The 18,571-nt window shown below is 45.3% G+C and overlaps 1 protein-coding gene across 11 annotated transcripts in view; it reads right to left on the bottom strand.

Annotated features, from left to right (window-relative positions):
* Positions 1–1,104: 1,104 nt before the first annotated feature.
* The window catches only part of ZNF366 (zinc finger protein 366), a 297,857-nt gene continuing 280,390 nt past the window's right edge, over positions 1,105–18,571 (bottom strand). For all 11 annotated transcript variants that reach the window (XM_019728096.2, XM_074328843.1, XM_019728097.2 and 8 more), the window contains 3 exons: positions 17,439–17,630; positions 8,232–8,406; positions 1,105–5,219 (listed from right to left, as the gene is read on the bottom strand). In XM_019728096.2, coding sequence (XP_019583655.2) covers positions 4,681–5,219; positions 8,232–8,406; positions 17,439–17,630 — 906 coding nt within the window. In that variant the 3' untranslated portion in view covers positions 1,105–4,680. The remainder of the gene's footprint in view (positions 5,220–8,231; positions 8,407–17,438; positions 17,631–18,571) is intronic.

Here is an 18,571-nt window from a genome sequence, read left to right as displayed (position 1 = left end):
GCGGTGCAAACGCCTGCACATCTCTACCCACCGTGGCACAACTCTGACGGGCAATCCTTGCCCTGCTGCTGCCTGCTGAGCTTGGTTAGGTTTTTCCCTTTGCTCAATCTTCTTTTCTTTTCCTTCTTTTCACAGGTGCTGATCCCTAAGAAGCATCTTGCACCCACATTTGCCTCAGCATCTATTTCCAGAGAACTCAAACTGCTCCACGCTATATGCTTTGAAGGCAAAGAAGGAACTTACCAAGCAGGTAATTTGGAACAAGTTAATTTCACTGTCCTGAACCTCCATTTCCTCATCCGTAATATGGACATAACAACATTTGTCTCTCAACGTTGTGTGAGGCTTAAATGAGATCGAGTGTGTAATCACCTGGCCTGGTGCTCGGCATATAACAACAGTGTGTAAAACGGAGGCTCGCTCAGAAAGGGACAACTGCCCACGCCAACACAGCTTTGTGCGTTCTCGGCTGAGGAGGGCGGGCTGAGTGTTCTGTTTTCTGGCCACTTTGTTGATGGTAGTAATGGCTACCATCTTCCATAGCATCACCTGTGACACAGGCACACAAACATCTCACAAATATTAACTCATTTAACCCACACAACAACCTGGTGAGGAAGGTACCGTTCCTAGTCTCATTTTACAGATGAGGAAATTGAGGCACAGAGAAGGTCAGGAATTGGTCTCAGGTTTCAAAGATGAGAAGTAGGGGAGTTGGGCTTTGAACCCAGAGACCTGACACCAGAATCTGTGCTCTTGCCCACTAGAGTACACTGCCTTTTGACTGAACTTTGTTGTACAAAGAACTTGATGCAGAATAAGGCGATCTCACCTCTAACCTCCCACTTCCCCATGATACCCTTCCAGAACTAAGTTTTCTGAATAGGAAAAAAGAAGAGAATGAGGATGTCACCTGGCTGCAGATGCATCATCATTAATCCTTTCTGAAGCCACGAGGGAAGGAGAATCCAACATCCGTGTCCCTGGGGCTGAGGCCCCAGCCAATGGGAGCCACCCTCGCAGAGGGTATAAAGGCATGAGTGACACATTGACAATGGCAGCTTCCTTGCAAAATGTCATGCATCTGCAAATAATTAACTCAGCTTGTTCAACATGTCTTTATTTGCTTAAATTAACAAAATATAGGTTACATGCTCTTTTCAGGTAGACTGCTTTTTCACTAAAGCAGAAAGCAGTATTCACAACTTGGGTTGCTACACACTTGGAGTTTTAGTTTTTAAATAGCAAGCCAGAATTCTGTACAAAATCAACATTTGGTGTAATGTTGTCCAAATACGTGAAGGATTTTAAATGTTAGCTCTGTTACATTTTGTTCCAGAAAAGCAAAGATCATGATTCAAAACACGATGTTAATATTTTATTAAATGCCTTCAGGGCTTAATAAATACAGTACACACACTGGGCTTTCTCATGCAATGACTCACATACAAATATACCAGTTACCCTTGTGGGGTTGTGAAAGGTCAGCCTCAGTCTCATGGCTAGTGGGGAGTCCCTTTGTTTTAAAAAAAAGAAAATAAAAGAATTAGAAGTCAACAAGAGGAGGTACTCATAGGCCTGAAAGGAAAGTATAAAAGAAAAATATGCCATTTGGCTGGTCAGTTGGTTGGCTTAAAGTGACAGTGGTCAAAGGCCTAGAAAGCATTTGGTAGTGACCTATTTCCAGAGTGTAAGCACGTGACAACTGTCATGCTGTCCTGGCCCTGGAATGCTGGTAACCTTGGATGGTTTCCTCCCATAGTTCTCTGAGAACGGCCCCAGGGGCTCTCCTTCAGGTTGGCACTCTGGTTAATCAGCTCATTAGGCAAGGTTGGCCAACCTTTCCCGAGCTCTGCACGTATGCATAGGTGTCCATATAATTTATTACCCAAACTAGGACAGTTTTAAGAGTTAAGGTGCCGCTACTGGTAATCACCTGGGATAAACCAGGGTATAAACTGGTATAAACCAGGGTTGTCTCAGGCAAACCAGAATGCTGGTCACTCAACAACATACAAAAACAGCATTTTAACCTTGGTTCTCAGAAGGTCAGTGTATACTAACTGCAGAGTTAGCTCTAATTGAATATCTTACACCCAGAGTCAAGAACTAAAAACAGGCTTTAGAATATACTCCATAACATTTTTTATTACTTTTCCTAGACCTTTTTTTTCTTCCTCCAAATGAAATTGTACTTGGAAGGCTAACATATTAAAACAGATGAAATTTGAGCCACTGTGAGCGACATGGCATGAGGGCTGAGAGTTCTTCTCCCCCTAGCACCTCTGGAGGGGCCTAAGAGAGACCTCTGGCTCCTCAACACACAATTTGAAACCCCTCTTCTAGACCCTACTCTCTCCATCTCAACATTACCTTGTTCCTCAAACATTCCCACATGATTTGTTTTGGTTGAAAAGGACTAGAACTTGCTCTTCTACATTTCCTGGTTCTTATTCCAGCTAGCCAGACCCAAAACAAAGGGGAAGTCTGCAGCCCTTATAAGTAGGTCCTTGACACATGGCTGCTGAAAGAATGAGTATGTAACAGGACCCTAAGAGCTGGAGACCTCACAGACCACTTGGTCAGCCTCCTGGGCGAATTCATCAGAGAAATTGATGAGCTATATTAATAATGAGTGGAAGGCAGTTGCCTTCTGAAGACTTGGAATGGGGTCTTAGTCCAGAGTTGTGTTTGTCGCTGCAGAAATCACAATATTCACCTCACCATCCCCTTTACAGATGCTCTGTACCTGTACCCAAGGACATGGATGGCAGGAGAAAACCCAAGCAGTTTTGGCACTTCGTGGTCGTGAGGCTGAAGGAAGGAGCTTTAAGCAAAGTGGCAGGAGAAACGCATCAGTGATGGGAAAGCACATGGGGGAATGACAAGAACTAGAAGAGGCTGTTGGGGAAGCATCTTGGCCAAGAGAAAATGCCAGCACACAGCAGTCAGAGATGGGCCAGTTCTTCTAAAGCAATATATTAGGAACTTTGAGAGGAGAGGAAGCAAAATAATAAACAGTACCTAGCTCTACAAATAAGAGTTGAAACTACCAAAAAAAAAAAAAAAAGAAAAAGAAAAGAGGCAGCCTTTATATAAACACAGACACAGTACCAGAGGGTTACTGCTTATGGTCAGTCACACGTATGCGACATCCTGTCAGTACTGCTTTGCTCGGCGCCCGTGCCTAAGGAAAGCCTACCTGCTGGGCTCACCCACCCATTACAGTCATTGTCACTTACTGGAATCATGATTCAAGCATCTAGGAAGAAACAGTCACGATAGGCTGGCTACATATTTTTAAACATATTAAGAGTGACCATAAACATTATAAACATCATCTTCTAGTACAAAAAGTGTGTTTAAACTGTGTGTGCGGTGTGTGTATGTGTGTGTGTGCGCGGTGTGTGTGTGTGTGTGTGTGTGTGTGTGTGTGTGTGAGGGAGGCCCTACAGAACAGATAAAAAGCCTAAGTCAGCAGTATGATTTTGAGTTCTCCTGCTCTCTACCGTAACGAGTCTAAAGCCAGAAACAAAAATATTTATGGAGTCCTGGCAACCACTGTTTTAGCCCAGTCAGTCTTTTTCAACCCTGGCTGCATATAAGAATCACGGGGCAATTTGGAAAATGACCAGTGCTGGGGCTTCACTTTACACCAATTAAATCAGAATCTCAGGGGGCTGAGGCCCCAGCGTTGATATTCTTTAAAAGCCTCCCCAAGATGATTCTAAGGTACAGCCAGCATTGAGAACACAGCCCAGGATCTCCCTTACTAGTGATTAGCTGATGGTTATTCTAATACTCCAAGTAAGTCAGAACTTAGATTTCGGGGAGACTTCCTCCCCGACTCCTACAGCTCCAGCACTGAGGAAAAACCCACTGCTCACAGGTGACAACTCTTCCTGCAGCTGCTTTGTGGGGCACGAGGCCTCTAAGCCAGGTTTCCAGGACGGAGCTGTGCTCAGGACACAAGGTGTTTGCCTGTAGACGCTGTGCAGTGCTGGGCCACCTGCAAATATGCTCCTGATGCCACATCTGATGAAGGTAAGTGGAGCAGAACAAGGCAGGCCCAGGCTGGGTTTTCCTTAGTCAGAATTATTCATTTCTCTTGAAATTTTATCTTATTTCAACAGCGATTATGTGACAACACTCTTTTCAATGATTCACCCTCCTGTGTCATTTCTGATATTTTTGATTATTTAATAAAGGCAATTTTTATATATATACAACTACTCATATTTTCATTTATCTAGAAAAATATTATAACTTTCACACATTCAACTAAATAGTCATTAAGAAGGTAACATGTCAAGCACCATATTTTTGCAACTTGAAAGAAATTTACCATATATTGCGTATTAGTCAAAGAAAAATAGAATTTCTAAAAGCACCTCAGTATCAGCTTACAGTTAGATATCTAGAAGAATATGTACAGCTTATCACACTGGAGATGTATCGAATAACACTGAAGAAGACCCTGCACATGTATTAAAAATCAAGGGCCTCATCAGTGACCTGAGAAGCATTTACATTACTGAAGACGGTCCCTGCTCATTTAGTCTGAGCCATTTGTGAAGAGGTGTGCCATTTGCCAGCTTCCAGCAAATGACAGCTCATGCAGAAAGCTATATTTGAACTGCCTAGCTCTCTTTCTCCAAACGTATTTCTAAAACTGCCCACTTAGATACCTAAAAGCACTGCTTGTTTTTCCATTTTCCTCTCCAGTAATTCTTTTAAACCCTCATCTCTGTGCTTGAAGTACAAGTAATCAGAAAAGGAGGCACTCCGCCGGGTGCTCTGCAGAGCCCTGAGGCTGGGACAGCCGTCTCTGTGGGCACAGTCTCTTTCCTGGCAGCCCTCTGCCCCAAGGCTGCCCTTGCTCTTCTCCGGGCGTTCTTCCTGTGGCATGTCCTTCTTCTCCTCTTCCTCCTTCTCTTCCTCACAGGCTTCTTGGAGAGCCCCGGGGGCTGGCTGGGCCTTGGTGGAGAGATCTTGGGGCGCGCAGTACTGCCCGCTCTGGGAGGCCAGGCCCGGACTGTCCCGCTCCATCTCGTAGCAGGTGTCATCGTCCTCCTCCTCATGGCAGGAGCTGCCCCTGGCGCTCTCCCCATCAGACTGGAACGCCCGGCGCTTCTGGGACAGGTCGAAGGGCTCCTCCTGCTCCAGGCCCCGCAGGACGCCTGCCTTCTGCACCAGGGCGATTCTCCCCCTTCCAAACCCTGCGAGAGCAAAGGCAGAATTCATGCCCCAGGAAAAGACTCGGAATACGGGGCGTTGGATGGTACTTAGGGGCCATTCAGGGTAGTCTGATTTCACATTTTTACTATAAATTCCCAGAAAGGATGTGGAGATGGGCCTTGTTCCAGATGGGGTCTACACGGGAATAACCCCTTGAAGGTGAGTTTGGCAACATGCACCCGAAACTTAAAACAAGTATAGCTCTGATTTAGCAATTACACTACTGAGAATTTAAGCTATGACAATAGGCCGGCAGGTGCACAAAATGTGCGTGGAAGGAGGCTCATCACCACATTTTTATAGTGAAACTGTGAAAACCATCTATTTAATGATAGAGGTTTGTTTAAATAAATAATAGTACATCCCTACAACGAACTATGTACAGAAGGTGTAGAGATCATAAAAAGGTGTTCTTTATATATTTAAAGTAAAAAAATGTGTATTTATTGCATATATTTATAGTGTAAACCCAATTCTACCTTTCTCTCTTTCTCTCTCAAAAAAAAAAAAGAAGGATGTACGTCAAATCTCAAAAATGAGGCGATTTTGATACTTTTTTTTTTACTTCTAATGCATTTATTTTATTATTTTCAATGAGCATACATTTTACCATAAGAAGAAAAAAACAATAAGAAAGGTATTTCCCTCTTGGAAAAAAAAGATATTCCATTTGGGGCCAAGGCGCCCACCCCATTGCTGGGCTCCTGAGCATAGCCAGACTAGGGAGGGCACACAGCGGTCTTCTGAGGCGCCCCAAAGGCCCTTGTCTAACTACAAATGCCCCTGCCGTCAGGCACAGTGATGGGGGGGGGGGAGGGGTCTCACTTTCAGTTTCAGTTTGAGGACCCAGTAAGGACAGACTTTTCAGCAGCCAACAAGAGATGGGTGGTAGCGCTCCACCTGATTTGCTCTTGAAGGCCTCTGCCCGTGGTGAACCAACAGTCGGGCCCTGAAGAACAGGTGGGGACAACCGGAGAGAGGAAATAGGAGTGAAGGGTTCGGGGGTGTGGCCAGAGCCTACTGCACCCCTGAGAGCCAGGCTTCTGGGTGAGGGCATGCATACAAAGGAAGCTGATGTCCAGCTGTGTCTACTTTATGATAAAGTCAGGCAATGAAGCTGTCTATAGCTTTTATCTTGTTGGGGACCCAGGGAGGGTCTTTTCATCTGGGTCATGATTTTTGAGCCATTTCAAAAACTGGAGTGAAAAAATGCTAACACCTTTTGTACATGGAAACATTAAAACTGTTGAAAGTCTGTTAAGAACTTTCAAAGCAACTCTGATATATAGCGATGCTCTTTATTTTTCCACAATGACAAAGTCGTTGGATGCCTTTTCGGATTTGAGCATCATAGAAGGTAGTCGTGGTGACCAGGGTAGGATTTCAGATGGAGGACAGTCTCATCCTTGCCTTCTATGTCTCCAGCCCAGGAGACGGAACAAAGTTCATCTATTCTGGAAAAATCTAGTACTAGCTTGGGAAGTGCCTCAGGCAACTACAGATAATTCAGGAGAAAAATATTTTCAGGGGAAAAATAATTATTTTGTTTTGTTTTGTTTTTTAACCAGAATTGTTTCTGGGCTTTTGCACAAACTCCAGGCCTTGTTCTATGATGACTACAGTTCCCTGTCACTGAGGAGTCACCATAAACCCAGTGGGTGCTGTGAAAAAGCTGAGCGCTCCAATCATTCTGTTGCACGCTGTGTGTGCACATGCGCGTCTTATTTATGAGTGCGTGTACCTACGGGACCACATATTTTGTAAAGGGGTGGGAGAAACAGCACACACAAATGAATCACCCCATATTTGCACCTAGTGTGGCGAGCACTGGCTTGACTCAGAAATTCTCAGGTTGGAAGTCCAGTTTTGCCCTCAGACTTGTTGTTTGACCTTGAGCAGTTACTATAACACCTCTCGGCTTTGGTGTCCTCTTATATAAAATGAAAATTACACAGTCTACTTTGTGGCATGGTGGGAATGAGCTCTAAAGTGTCTTACCCTGCACTTTGATCATACTAGTGGTCAGAAAACTGTAGCCAGCTAATGTGATTTTGTAAGTGACATACAGGTATGTCTTCTTGCCCTACACACAGATCTCTTAGAGGGCACAGATGGTCTCCTTCCCTAATCTCTGCCATGACACACAGCACACTGGGCTGGACAGAGTGCATTTGCTGCCTGGTTAGGTGACTAAGGAGCAACCTGCTGAATTCAGTACATCTGGAACATTAACTCTTTACTGCTGAGGGTCCTGGGACTGAGAAAACATATGTGAGACCTTCTTATCAGTCCAGTTAGGACTCAGTGGGGAGATGGAAGCCCCTGCTGTGCACGTGGGCCCACCAGCCCTACTGAGCAGGAAAATTATCCTTGAGTGTATCTGGTTGTGAACAGGTAGAAAAGACCTAGTTTGTTACAGGCACACTTCTGCTGACAACCAAGCTTGCAAACCTGTTTTCTAGAAAGGAAAGAAAAATCATATGCCTTTTAACAGCTATGCGATGAAGTGTATCCAACAAAGGATTTAGAGTCAGGAAGGTCTGTGTTCAAATCCTGACTCAGCCACTTTTCAGCTGAGCAACAGTTTGGGTAAATTAATGTCTTGAAGTCTCAGCTCCGCCATCTGTAAAATAGGGACAATAGAAGTTCCTCTAGCCTGAAGCTGCTATGAAGACTCAAGGAGGCAGGGCACCTGATGCAGTGTCTGGAACAAAGAACTAATAACGGTACAGCCTAGTGTTGTTAGGATGTCCCAGTTTACTTTCTAGAACTCACGTTTACTTCGTCCCTTCAGATTTCAGCATTATAACAGTATTTGTTCCAATAACACTGTCGGCCTGCTTCTGCTACTCTGCTGTGGTCTTGAGAATTTCACTCTTTTATTTCCACCGTAAGAATAAGCCCCCAAAGTAAAGCCCCTAAAAACAGGGTCACCTCCCCTTTGTTACCCACTGGACTCGACAGCCTTGGGGGCTTCCTGGAAGAGTGATTACCTTGAGAATGCAGGCCCCGCTCCATGACCCCGTGCTTGACTTTCATGTGGCGCGTCAGGTTCCCTTTCAGGGTGAATTTGCTCGGGCAGTAGAGACACTTGAAGGGCTTGCTGTCGGAGTGCAGGTGCATGTGGCCCATGAGGTTGTGCATCCGGTTGAATTCCTTCCCACACAGCTGTCAGGCCGTGACAAGGACACACAGGTTATTCGCAGGAGGTGACTCTGCCCAAGTGAACCCAGGCCTGTGTGAGAACGGAGCTGCTGCTACTTTAGATTTGGGCATTTTACGCAGCTTCCAAAGAAAATGGCCCCATGGAAGCCAGGGAGGGCTGGATTGTGCACAGGCCTGGAGGTGGCGTATACAGGGAGGATACATGAGATTTTGTTCCTGTTGTACAGGGACTTTTTTAAAGTCAGAGTCAGAAAAATCACAAAGCTCTTAAAGCTTCTTTGGAATACAGCCTTCTGGAAAGGAGACTAGCTGATCTGAAAAGCAATTGCTCAAAGTGTAGTTCACTTGAATAATAAAGATACAATTACTTGTTTACTTGAACATTTACAATACGGAAGGGCCTGTCGTACGCCTGCCATGGACTATCTCACTTAAGTCTCACATCAACCATAGGAGATGGGTGCTGTTATCACCCCCATTTTGCAGATGAACAAACTAAGCGATTAAGTTGAAGGGATTGGCCAAGGCACACAGTTAGTGAGTGCTGGAGCAGAGATAATGAACGCAGGTCATCGGACACCAGTGGCCACACAGTCAGTCGTCACACCATACTGTGTCCCCCCACCCCACCCCCAATAGATCTCTTCTGTTAGACTATATCAGGCAATGCTTTCCTAAGTTTTAAATTTGCTAATTATTGGGATGAATTTTAAATTTAAAAGAAACAAAGAAACACATAAAGGAAGGAATGTGTCTTTTATGTGGGTAGAGATTTGAAGTACTGAAAATATCTCAGGTATACCAAAAGTAAACATGTTGCATTCATTTTTTCCTTTGTTGTTTCTCATGATTTCCATCAAAGTGCACATGCATGATGGACCACAACAGTTTTCTCCAACTTTTTTCAGAAGAGAAGCTGCCTTTCCAAAGACACTATACAGACGGGAAAGGTGTGAAACAGAAGCCAGTGCTCTGGGACGCCTTGCTTGCTTTTGATGTCCCCAAACCTTACCACAGCGGGGTTTGGAAACTCCAGCCCTTCCTTGGCTGTGCTGGGCTGAATGCACAGGAAGATTTTTGTGTCTCTGCTTGGGCCAGAATGTTAAGAAAGGAACATTCTCCTTTCCGCCGCAACTTCAGAGGCCCATGGTGTGAGGGCAGCAATATGGAGTGAGAGATGCCATAGAGAGAGGACTTGCGGTACAGCATCCTCTGAAGCTGACAGCAGTTTTCCTCTCTCACTGAGAGGTATTTTCAGGGCCAATGTTGGGAATTCTGGATTGAACTTTTATTAATGAAGTCAACATTTTCTTCAGATGGCTATGGAGGAGACAATTGATCTGGCTTAGAAGAATAGGTAGACCCAACACATGGTGACCTTGGGAGATTAGCCCAAAAGAATGCGGGGTGGTTGGTAGGAGGAAGCCAGCCTATGATTACAAATTTGTCACAGATAATCCATGCATGGGTAATGAATGGTTGGTTCTGTATTTTTAAATGATTCATATTGGGGGGTTTTAATTACTTTTCCCCTTTTTACTTCCTTACTAGCAAAAATGAATTCAGCACACTGGTGTCCCACACACAGTATCCAGAGTATCCGCATACCACATTCATTTGGAAAAGGTGACCTAAGAGGGGAAAGGCTGAGACAATGGGTGTAATTTAAATGTCTTCAGAAGCCCTACATGTGGGATGGATACTTGCTTTCTTTCATTCTCAACAGAGACAATTTATTAAGATATATAAATTTGTGGTCCAGTTTTGCACATGTGTACAAGTTCTGGTAGAGTTCCATTTATTAGCTTAGACTATGCAGTTCTCCATCCTAGCTAAGGAAAAGAAAGCTTTGAATCTAGAGATTCTACCTTAGGTGCTTCCATTTGCGGGGCATTTTACAAAAAGTGTATCTCATTTGGTTCATAGAATGGTACCTGATTATTTGGATTAATGTTGTAGCAGCAGATCTGAAAACAGCAAAATCTGTGGGTGGGTAAGCACAAGACATGTAGGGGGAGAGGAGCTGGAGGCTGGAAGATCAATTAGGCTACTGCACTAGTCCAAGCCTGAATGGGTCTCACTGTCCTCCAGGCCAGACAGAGAGAGCTGGAAAGATGACACAGGTGCCTTCTGCACTTGACTCCCATGAAGGGCGAAATTCCATTTTTAGTTATTATTTATGGTTGTTGAAGTATTAGAAGCTGGATTGGTCCAAAAGGGTTTTATAAAGGAAATGGAATTTTAGCTTAATCTTGAAGAATGTGTAGAGTGCCTTTTGTTTTGTTTTGACAGAAGAATAAAGCATTTTCATTAAATATTTTTAGACACCTCATTCATCCTTAAACTACAGGTCAGGTAACTATCACTGTTGTGATAATAATCAACTATGTGATGCTGCCACAGCTGCTGTGACCTTAGGGTTAGAGCAGATCCTGCAATTCACCTGCCCCAAGGTCGCACCTCTTTCCGCTTCACCTTCCCCCCCACACACACAGAGGTGTGCATACATTACAATGGCTACCAATGGTATTTTCCAGAATCTTACCTGGCCTTAGACAAGCAACTTTTATAATCCTTTATCATAACCTAGTATGTAAACACATACTATCTATCTTAATGTCCTTTCTGGCTCAAGTCATCACTACTGAACTTCTTGGGACATTTCAGTGGTACATAGGGACATTGGGACATTAAAATAATATTGTCCCTTCAAGTTAAGGTCTATGGCCTCAGGGAAGGTCCATTGTGGGGCATGACTGGTTGGCTATATTATCTGATGTATGATTGGTAAAGGAGATTGATTTCTGTGCTGTTGGTAAAATTTAGTTTTTATATACCAGACTTACCCTTCACGGTTTATGGTAGCCTACTGGGCCAGCCAATTGGGAGCTTTCCCAGGGCTGAGTGGAGGTATGTCAACAATGCAAGATGTCTGGGGCAGTAAAAGGCACCAAAATCATCTTCAGAAATGAAAGGATTACCTTTCCTTTTCTTTGTGGCTAACCTCAGTATCAAGCAAAAGGGTATACACATAGCAGCAATAGCTAGCTAAGTATTTTGTTGGGGGAGTAAACAAACAAGTCAGGAAAACATTACTAGCCCATGTAAATAGTCCAAAAAGCTGCCATCACCCACTCTCTTCCTTTCCCCATTACAGTGTGTATAACCCTATACACACTAGTTCGTAAACCAAAATCCTCAGTGGCCCAAGAATAGAGACAATTAACTCAGGACCCAAGGTACTTCAGTACCATTCACAGCTCAGTGAATGGGCTTCTTCCTCTCATCCTCTGACCCTTCCACAAAGCCCTTTGGTTCTTATCCAGAACACTTGGCCCCTTTATCTTTTCTCGGAATATTGTCTTCGCACGTCAACACACGAGTATATGGAGATCTTTTGTGTCTGCAAATTTCAGAGAGAGGCCGCAGTGAAGAGGGGCCAGAGAGAGAAGGCTGGGCCAATTAAAGATGGCACCCTCGGGTGTGGTTTGAGATATGAGCTCCAAGCAGAATCACTGTAGTAGAGGAGGAGAGTTAGACGGGAAGGAAAAAGGAAGGTTGAGAGAGAGCACCAAAACTCTAGTTTCTTCTCCTAGAAAAAGCAGACATCTATGTCAAGTCCCCCCTTAATCATGAGATGTGAGGCTCAGAGCTTGCCCAAGTCAATACTTGCTGAATCATCTCCTGCCAAGATCCGAGAAGATCAAATAGGGGCAGGTACTGTTGCAGGAAGCTGCTGGAATGAATGGTAAGAACTCAGATTTCATCTTGCAGGTGGTCATCAGGGTTGCTCTAATGAGGGGTATTAGTGTGTCTGACATTAAATCTCAGCTTTTCCACGGATACCCACTTTTATACCTACTTTTTAAGAGGTGGGTGAACCTCAATATTTAATACAAAATTGGAACAAATGCTTTGAACTGTTCTTTAAAAATGGGTTGCATGGATCATGAGGATTTGAGATGGCAGAGCAGAGTGGTAATGGTGAGACTCAGCGGGAAAGAGAACTTGCTCCGTTTTCTCTTTTGTAAAATGTCGATGATAATAGTTTCTTATGACAGTTGTAAGCATCAAATGAGATAATTCATGTAAAGGGTGTGGCAAATAGAGATCAATAAATATTAGCTCTCGTTACTACCATTGTCATGCACATAGTAGACTCTGGTATATTCCAGAAATAGAAAGACCTTTGAAGATGAGGGTGTTGTCTTTTTAAACCCAATTATTTAGAGGCAATATTAAAGGAAGGAGCAGGTAAGGAATCTTTTGAGTAAATACCTGCCAGGTTACTTGAGGCATAATAGAAGTGGAAGCATTTGTGCTTGACCCAGCATTGGGAAGTGTGGATGGAAAGAGAAGATTCATTCTAGATTGCAGGCTTTGGGAGAGCCCCTTATCTGGCTCCCTGATCTGCAGTCAGCCCTTTAAACAGCTGGCAGATGCTCTGTTCCTCATCTTCACAAGGAGTTCCAAATTCTAGCCTCCTGGTGTCCCTTCCCTCCCTGGTCCAGGGCCTAGCAATGCCTTAGGCAACTTCCCATGAGCCCCAGCAACTATGCCAACAGCCAGAGACACTGAGAAGCCAAGTGGGCTGCGTGCAGAGACAGGGTAGCCACGGGGCTGGCTACCCACAAAGCCAAGAAGAGGAACGCTACTTCACGCCACCCAGCCTGACCTGAGCTTGAGGTCTGAGATGCACCAGGAAGCTGCGTTTTCCTATTCTGAGAGAAAAGGTCAAAGAGCTGCAGCCTGCAGCTGAGGAGAATGGCCTCCGCTAAACTGCCCTTCCCCTACATTCTTCTCTCTCTCTCTCTTTTAATAAGAAGGGTGTTCCTTTCCTCAAAGGGAGAGAGAGGGAGGGAGGGAGAGAGAGACTGTAAACTATCCAAAAGGGCCGTGAGAAAACAGGAAGCTTTGAAAAGTACAAGAGAAAGCAAGATGAAATCTATTTGCAGGCGGGCCTCTGGGGACATGTGAGGCATTGTTAAGCAGGCAGTTCATACGGCTATATCCTTCCTTCTGCTGAGGAGGGCTTTGCTGCCAAAAGGCTGCTATCTGGTCACTGCCTTAACCCCCTCCATGCCAGTCCGAGAACCTTGGTCTCAAGTACTGGGCCCCTAAAAGTCCGGACCTGGTTTCTCTCCTATGAGGCGTCCAAGAGCTGGCGGGGAAGATGCAGCCTGTTTGGTGGAGGTGGTAGGGTCCTTCTTCGAGGAGACCTTATCCTCTCCTGTCAGGTCTGCTCTTGGCCTTCAGGCCTCTGTTTCAGACCACATTGCAGATAACCTGGTGATTCATAACTTAGGCAGCTCCCGGCTTCACCCATCTCAAAGGAGAATTTGTCCCGGAAATTCTGGAGGGCTGCTTTTCCTGGACAGGTTTCCCAAAGACGGCAGCTGGTTCTTTGCTTTTATGGAGTGGCTGCTACAAGGATAGTATCCAAATCCAGCCCTGCGTGCTTACGCAGAATCTGGGAAGCATCTTTCTAAAACATGGCTTAAGTCTAGAGGCGCAGGTCTCTGGACAAGCTCCAGCTGGCTCCAAGAAGCAGAGAGTCCAGAAGTCGAGCCAATAGAAAAAGAGCTCAGAAGAGTGGTAATTTTTTTATAAGGAAAAAAAAAGAAAGAAACAGAATGGAAACCTTTCCTCTTCTCTAATTTTCCATTCTATTGTTAATGCTTAATCCCACAGTGAGTGAACTTTGCTGCTTGCTGTGGACAGCTGTTTCCACTGAGCACAGGGCTGGAGAGAACCAGTTTGTGTTGCAACAAGGGGAGGGGTTTATTTTAGGAAGGATTTTTAGTGGTGAGAGTCCCAAGAATCTGTTACTTAAAGAAAAAAAAAATCTCCCTTTTTTTATTTTTGCAAGTTTTGGGGTAAGGGAAACAGAACTAATTCTTGGAGTATAGCTGGAGCAAGGCCTGCCTCTTTTTTCCAGCCATATCAATCATGTGAAGGGAATAACGCTGCCCATTACCATGATAAAGCCTGGGTTTAGTTGTCTGGGCCTATTCGCTACCATCACTATGCAGCCAGCCAGCCACTTATCTCTGATGGCTGTGAATTGCATAGTGATGAGCAAATGGCCCTCTATTCCTCTCCCAACTCCCAACAACCTCCACCCAGGGCCATATTTCTAAGAACCCAGCACAAAATGGATGGGAAACAAAGTCCACAAGACACCATCTTGGGATGGCCCATCCCACCATGAGAGCTGGAGCTAGTTTACCATCACCGAGCCTCATTACATTATCTGAAAACTCAGACATGCTCTGAAATTCCTTTGAAATGAAGAAGGGTGATGGAAGGAAGAGAACACCAAGCAGAGTGGCACTTTGCAGGGAGATGGGAACAAATAGAGGAAGGACCTGGCAGCATGCTTCTGGCACTTTCCAGGAGACACAGAGCTCTTGATTGAAGTGACTGACAGCTGGTTCTTGTTTCTGAAGTATCTAAGAGTGGATAGGGGCCACCTAAGTTTGACAAAAATGCCCTTTAACATACAATTATTTTTGTTTTCATGATGGAGACACTCTCATAGGCAGCCTCCTGACCTACAGTGTGGTCTGCTAAGAGAGCCTACCTACCTGGAACAAGTGACCTGTGCAGATGGCCAGTCCAACTCCTGCACCAGGCCCATCTCCCATGGGAGAGTATAAACTATGCATCATTTCAGAGATGGCATTGCATGCTACAAGCTGTTCTCTTATGGGGTCCAGTGGTGTATCAAACACCCAGAGTCTAATGCATCTTCAAGGAGAGGTCCGATTGAGTTTCTGAACCATAAAGTTGACCATCAGATGCCCATTGAACCATATGTGGTGCTCTGTCATTGAGGTGCAGGGGAAAGGGCAGTCATTCACGAAGGGAGGCCGGAAACATGAAGCTGACTGACTCACTGCATGATTGGGCCCAGGCTGCACTGCACTGTATAGTCTTCTATGCAGTGGTACCAGAGAGAAGCCTCTGAATCCTCAGATACCACATGGTCCAAGAAATCCGTTAGGCCCCTCTGAGGCCCTTGACATAGAGAAACAGAACTGCCTCTGTGCCCCCATATAACACACAAGCCTCTTTCTTGTATTGGCTCTGTTCCCTGACATATCCCTCTGTTTCAGAGACGTTTTCTGCCTGGTTTAATCACTACTGATGGACCCGAATTGATGAGGTGGAGGTAGGAGTGGGTTGGAATGGACAGGTGTGAATATTTAGGGGATTACAAACTACGCAATGGCTCCTTTCATATTTAACAACTTTCTGCACTCTCTACCACCAGTTGATAGGATTAAAAAACAGTACATGCTCAAAGTTCAAGAGTAAACTCAACATAAGGAATGAAGAGTGGCAAAGAGCTCCTGTTTGCACCTCCATTGTGGGAGACGGTATACCCCTGGCAAGTGGGAACAGCTCTGTTAAAAGGGAAGTGCTCATGGGTCTCATTGAGGTGTGAAGGAAATCAAAGACGAGCCTAAAGAAAGAAAAAAGAGCTCGTATGTGGTTTCCACCGGCTCATGCAGCCAAGGCTAGCTTCATGAGGGTCGACCTGTGCAGTCACACAGGGCCCCAAACTCAGAAGGGTCCTGAGTTTGGTGTAATGCCCTGCTTTTACCATCTTGAAATTCTTCATAACATTTGAACAAGGGGCCCTGTACTTTGCTTTTGCACCAGTCCCATCCTGCATGCAGTTTTCTCCCCCTTCAGCTCAGATGACTCAAGATGGATACAAATTGACTTTCAAACCACTGGGAACTTGAAGGAAAGGAGGGGAAACACAAGTAGGTGGCAGGAAAAGGGCTGGAGGGAGAAACCTCCCTCCCCCACCTCCGGAGAATGCTCACAGAGGTCTAGGGAAGCTCTGGTTCCTGACCCCTCTCACCCCGTCCAGGAGTGGCCAACACAGGAAAGAAACCAGCTTCACAGGGGGTTCCTTCAAGTGGGGAGACATGCTGCAGAGGGATTAAGGCAAGTACAGCCTCTGGAAGCAAGGCACCCTACTTTAGAAAATAGGGATCGACTGAGAATATCATCGAGAACCCGTCAGACATGGAGCAACACAGAGAAGGAAAACGTCCATTTCAAACGGAAAGACTCTTAATGATATCTGAGCATGGTGATTTCCCTCTTCTTCCCCCTCCACCCTCTCCTCATGACCAGGATGACATTGCCAGTACATTCCTTGAATGAAACTACCCAATCTGGGGCAAGATTCCTTTTCATCTTCGAAGTGGAGCAGGGAAATGGTGTGGGGAGGGGGAAAGCCTCGGAAGCCCGAGCATTTCTGAGTAACACCAGTCAGTGGCTTGGGTTTTACAAATCTCCAGCTCACACGTTATCTCAGCTGACGAAATAAAAATCCAACCAAGTTAATGTGACACAGATTTTAACAAAGATGCTTCATGGTCTTGAGGAATAAATGAGCAATGTTTCAGATGATTGTGCTCACAGTTATTTCCCAGTCCAGGCAAGCACTTCTGAGGTCACGTGAGAGCTGACCTCAGAATCTCTTTCATCCTCTCTGGGAGACCTGCTCTCAAATAACACTGCTCAGTCCAAGTGTCAGGAGGGCAGGAGGGGAGGAGTGGGAAGAAAGCAGGGCAGTGCTAGAAGCTTCTCTGACTGCTTTCTGTATTGTCCTCATTGTCTTGTAAGGGGAAGAGGGCTCCACCTGATCGCTCCTTTCTAGAACAGGAGTGCTCCACACCACCTTCACCCTTTACCAATCTCATCCCCCAAATGGGCCTTCAACCCTTGGACATCCCCTACTGGCTGCCTCCACCCACGGGGCACTGATTCCACAGTGAGACAAACAGGGCAGGCTCTTCAGGGCCCAGCTGAGGGCTGGTGGGAGCCTACGTATAGTGGAAAGAGGGCTAGAGCAGCAGAGGGGCCTGGGGTTGGCTGTGGACTTACGCTAAGCCTCAGGGGCCCCAGTGATGAAACGGAGGAGAAGGTTCCCGGGAGACTCTTCCCCATTGGGCATCTGTACAACCCTGTGAGGCCTCCCTGTCTGCACTCTCCCGCGGGCCCCAGCCCACCTTGCACTTGAAAGGCTTCACGTCAGAGTGAACGATCATGTGAGCTTTCAGGGTCTGTTTCTGCACAAAACTCTTGTAGCAGAGGTGACACTGGTAGGCGCGGATATTGGTGTGGATCAGCACGTGTCTCTTCATGTTGGCCAACAGAGTGAACTCCCGCCCACAAATCCCACACTTGTGCTCCTTCACACCCTGGAGGGAGGCAAGATTCAAAAAAAAAAAAAATGTGGTTAGTAGGTAACAAACTTTCATTAGTTTTTGTTTTTCTCTGTGCCACATAAATCCACAAAGAACTGGGAGATAGATGTTGTGTTCCAAATGGTGTGGCTTTAGCCTTCTTAAACTGCTATTTCCTTGAAAAGTGTTGATTACATAATCTTTTTTATTCTTCTGAAAACCATCAACTACCCGAACTGTTAGAGGAAAAGAAAACTATTGCTTGTGTTGTTCCTGCTGTGTTGGGGCTAATTCTACAGTAACAGCTCTGGGGGATTAATGGGATTTTGGTAAGAGCACTGTGGAAGGATACGCGAAATGAGTCTGATCTGGCTTTCATGATAATGAAAAAAATAAACCTCCTAGACCGATAATATCATTTCCCATATGAAAGTCAATGTTCTCTTGAATTCTCATTAATGGACTTGAAAATCCCAGAAGAACAAATCACATCCACAACTTCAATAAATTCTAACTGGATAATCGCCTCTTACGATGGTCCCCCTGGGTTCCCACAGGCCACAGTGACCTCTGTGTAATTTGGGTATGGAACTTCCTCTAAGCTGGCTTCTGTCCGATAGAGAGATTTGGCAGAGGATAGCTTTCTGAAGTAGAAAACAGGACTAAAGGAGGTTTTTGGGTTTCGATGCTGACTGCGGAGGGTGTTTGAATACTTAGGCATCGATGCCCTCAAGGTGAAAGCATTTCCAGGGACTCATCGCACGGGTAGAGGAGTAGCGAATCCTTACTAACCAGCGCTTCCTTGAAAAGGCCTTTGCAAGAAATCTTGACCCAGAATGGCTTTTTGGAAGGAAAACTAAAAGAACCATGGCTTTCAAACTAAGGTTTTTACAGGATTAGAACAAGTTGCTTAGCTAACAAGTGTACTGTATAAATCCCGTATCGGCTGTATCCAT

The sequence above is a fragment of the Rhinolophus sinicus genome, linkage group LG03 (assembly GCF_036562045.2).
Source record: "Rhinolophus sinicus isolate RSC01 linkage group LG03, ASM3656204v1, whole genome shotgun sequence".
In the NCBI taxonomy this organism is placed as follows: Eukaryota; Metazoa; Chordata; class Mammalia; order Chiroptera; family Rhinolophidae; genus Rhinolophus; species Rhinolophus sinicus.
This window is presented reverse-complemented; position numbering and strand designations above follow the sequence as displayed.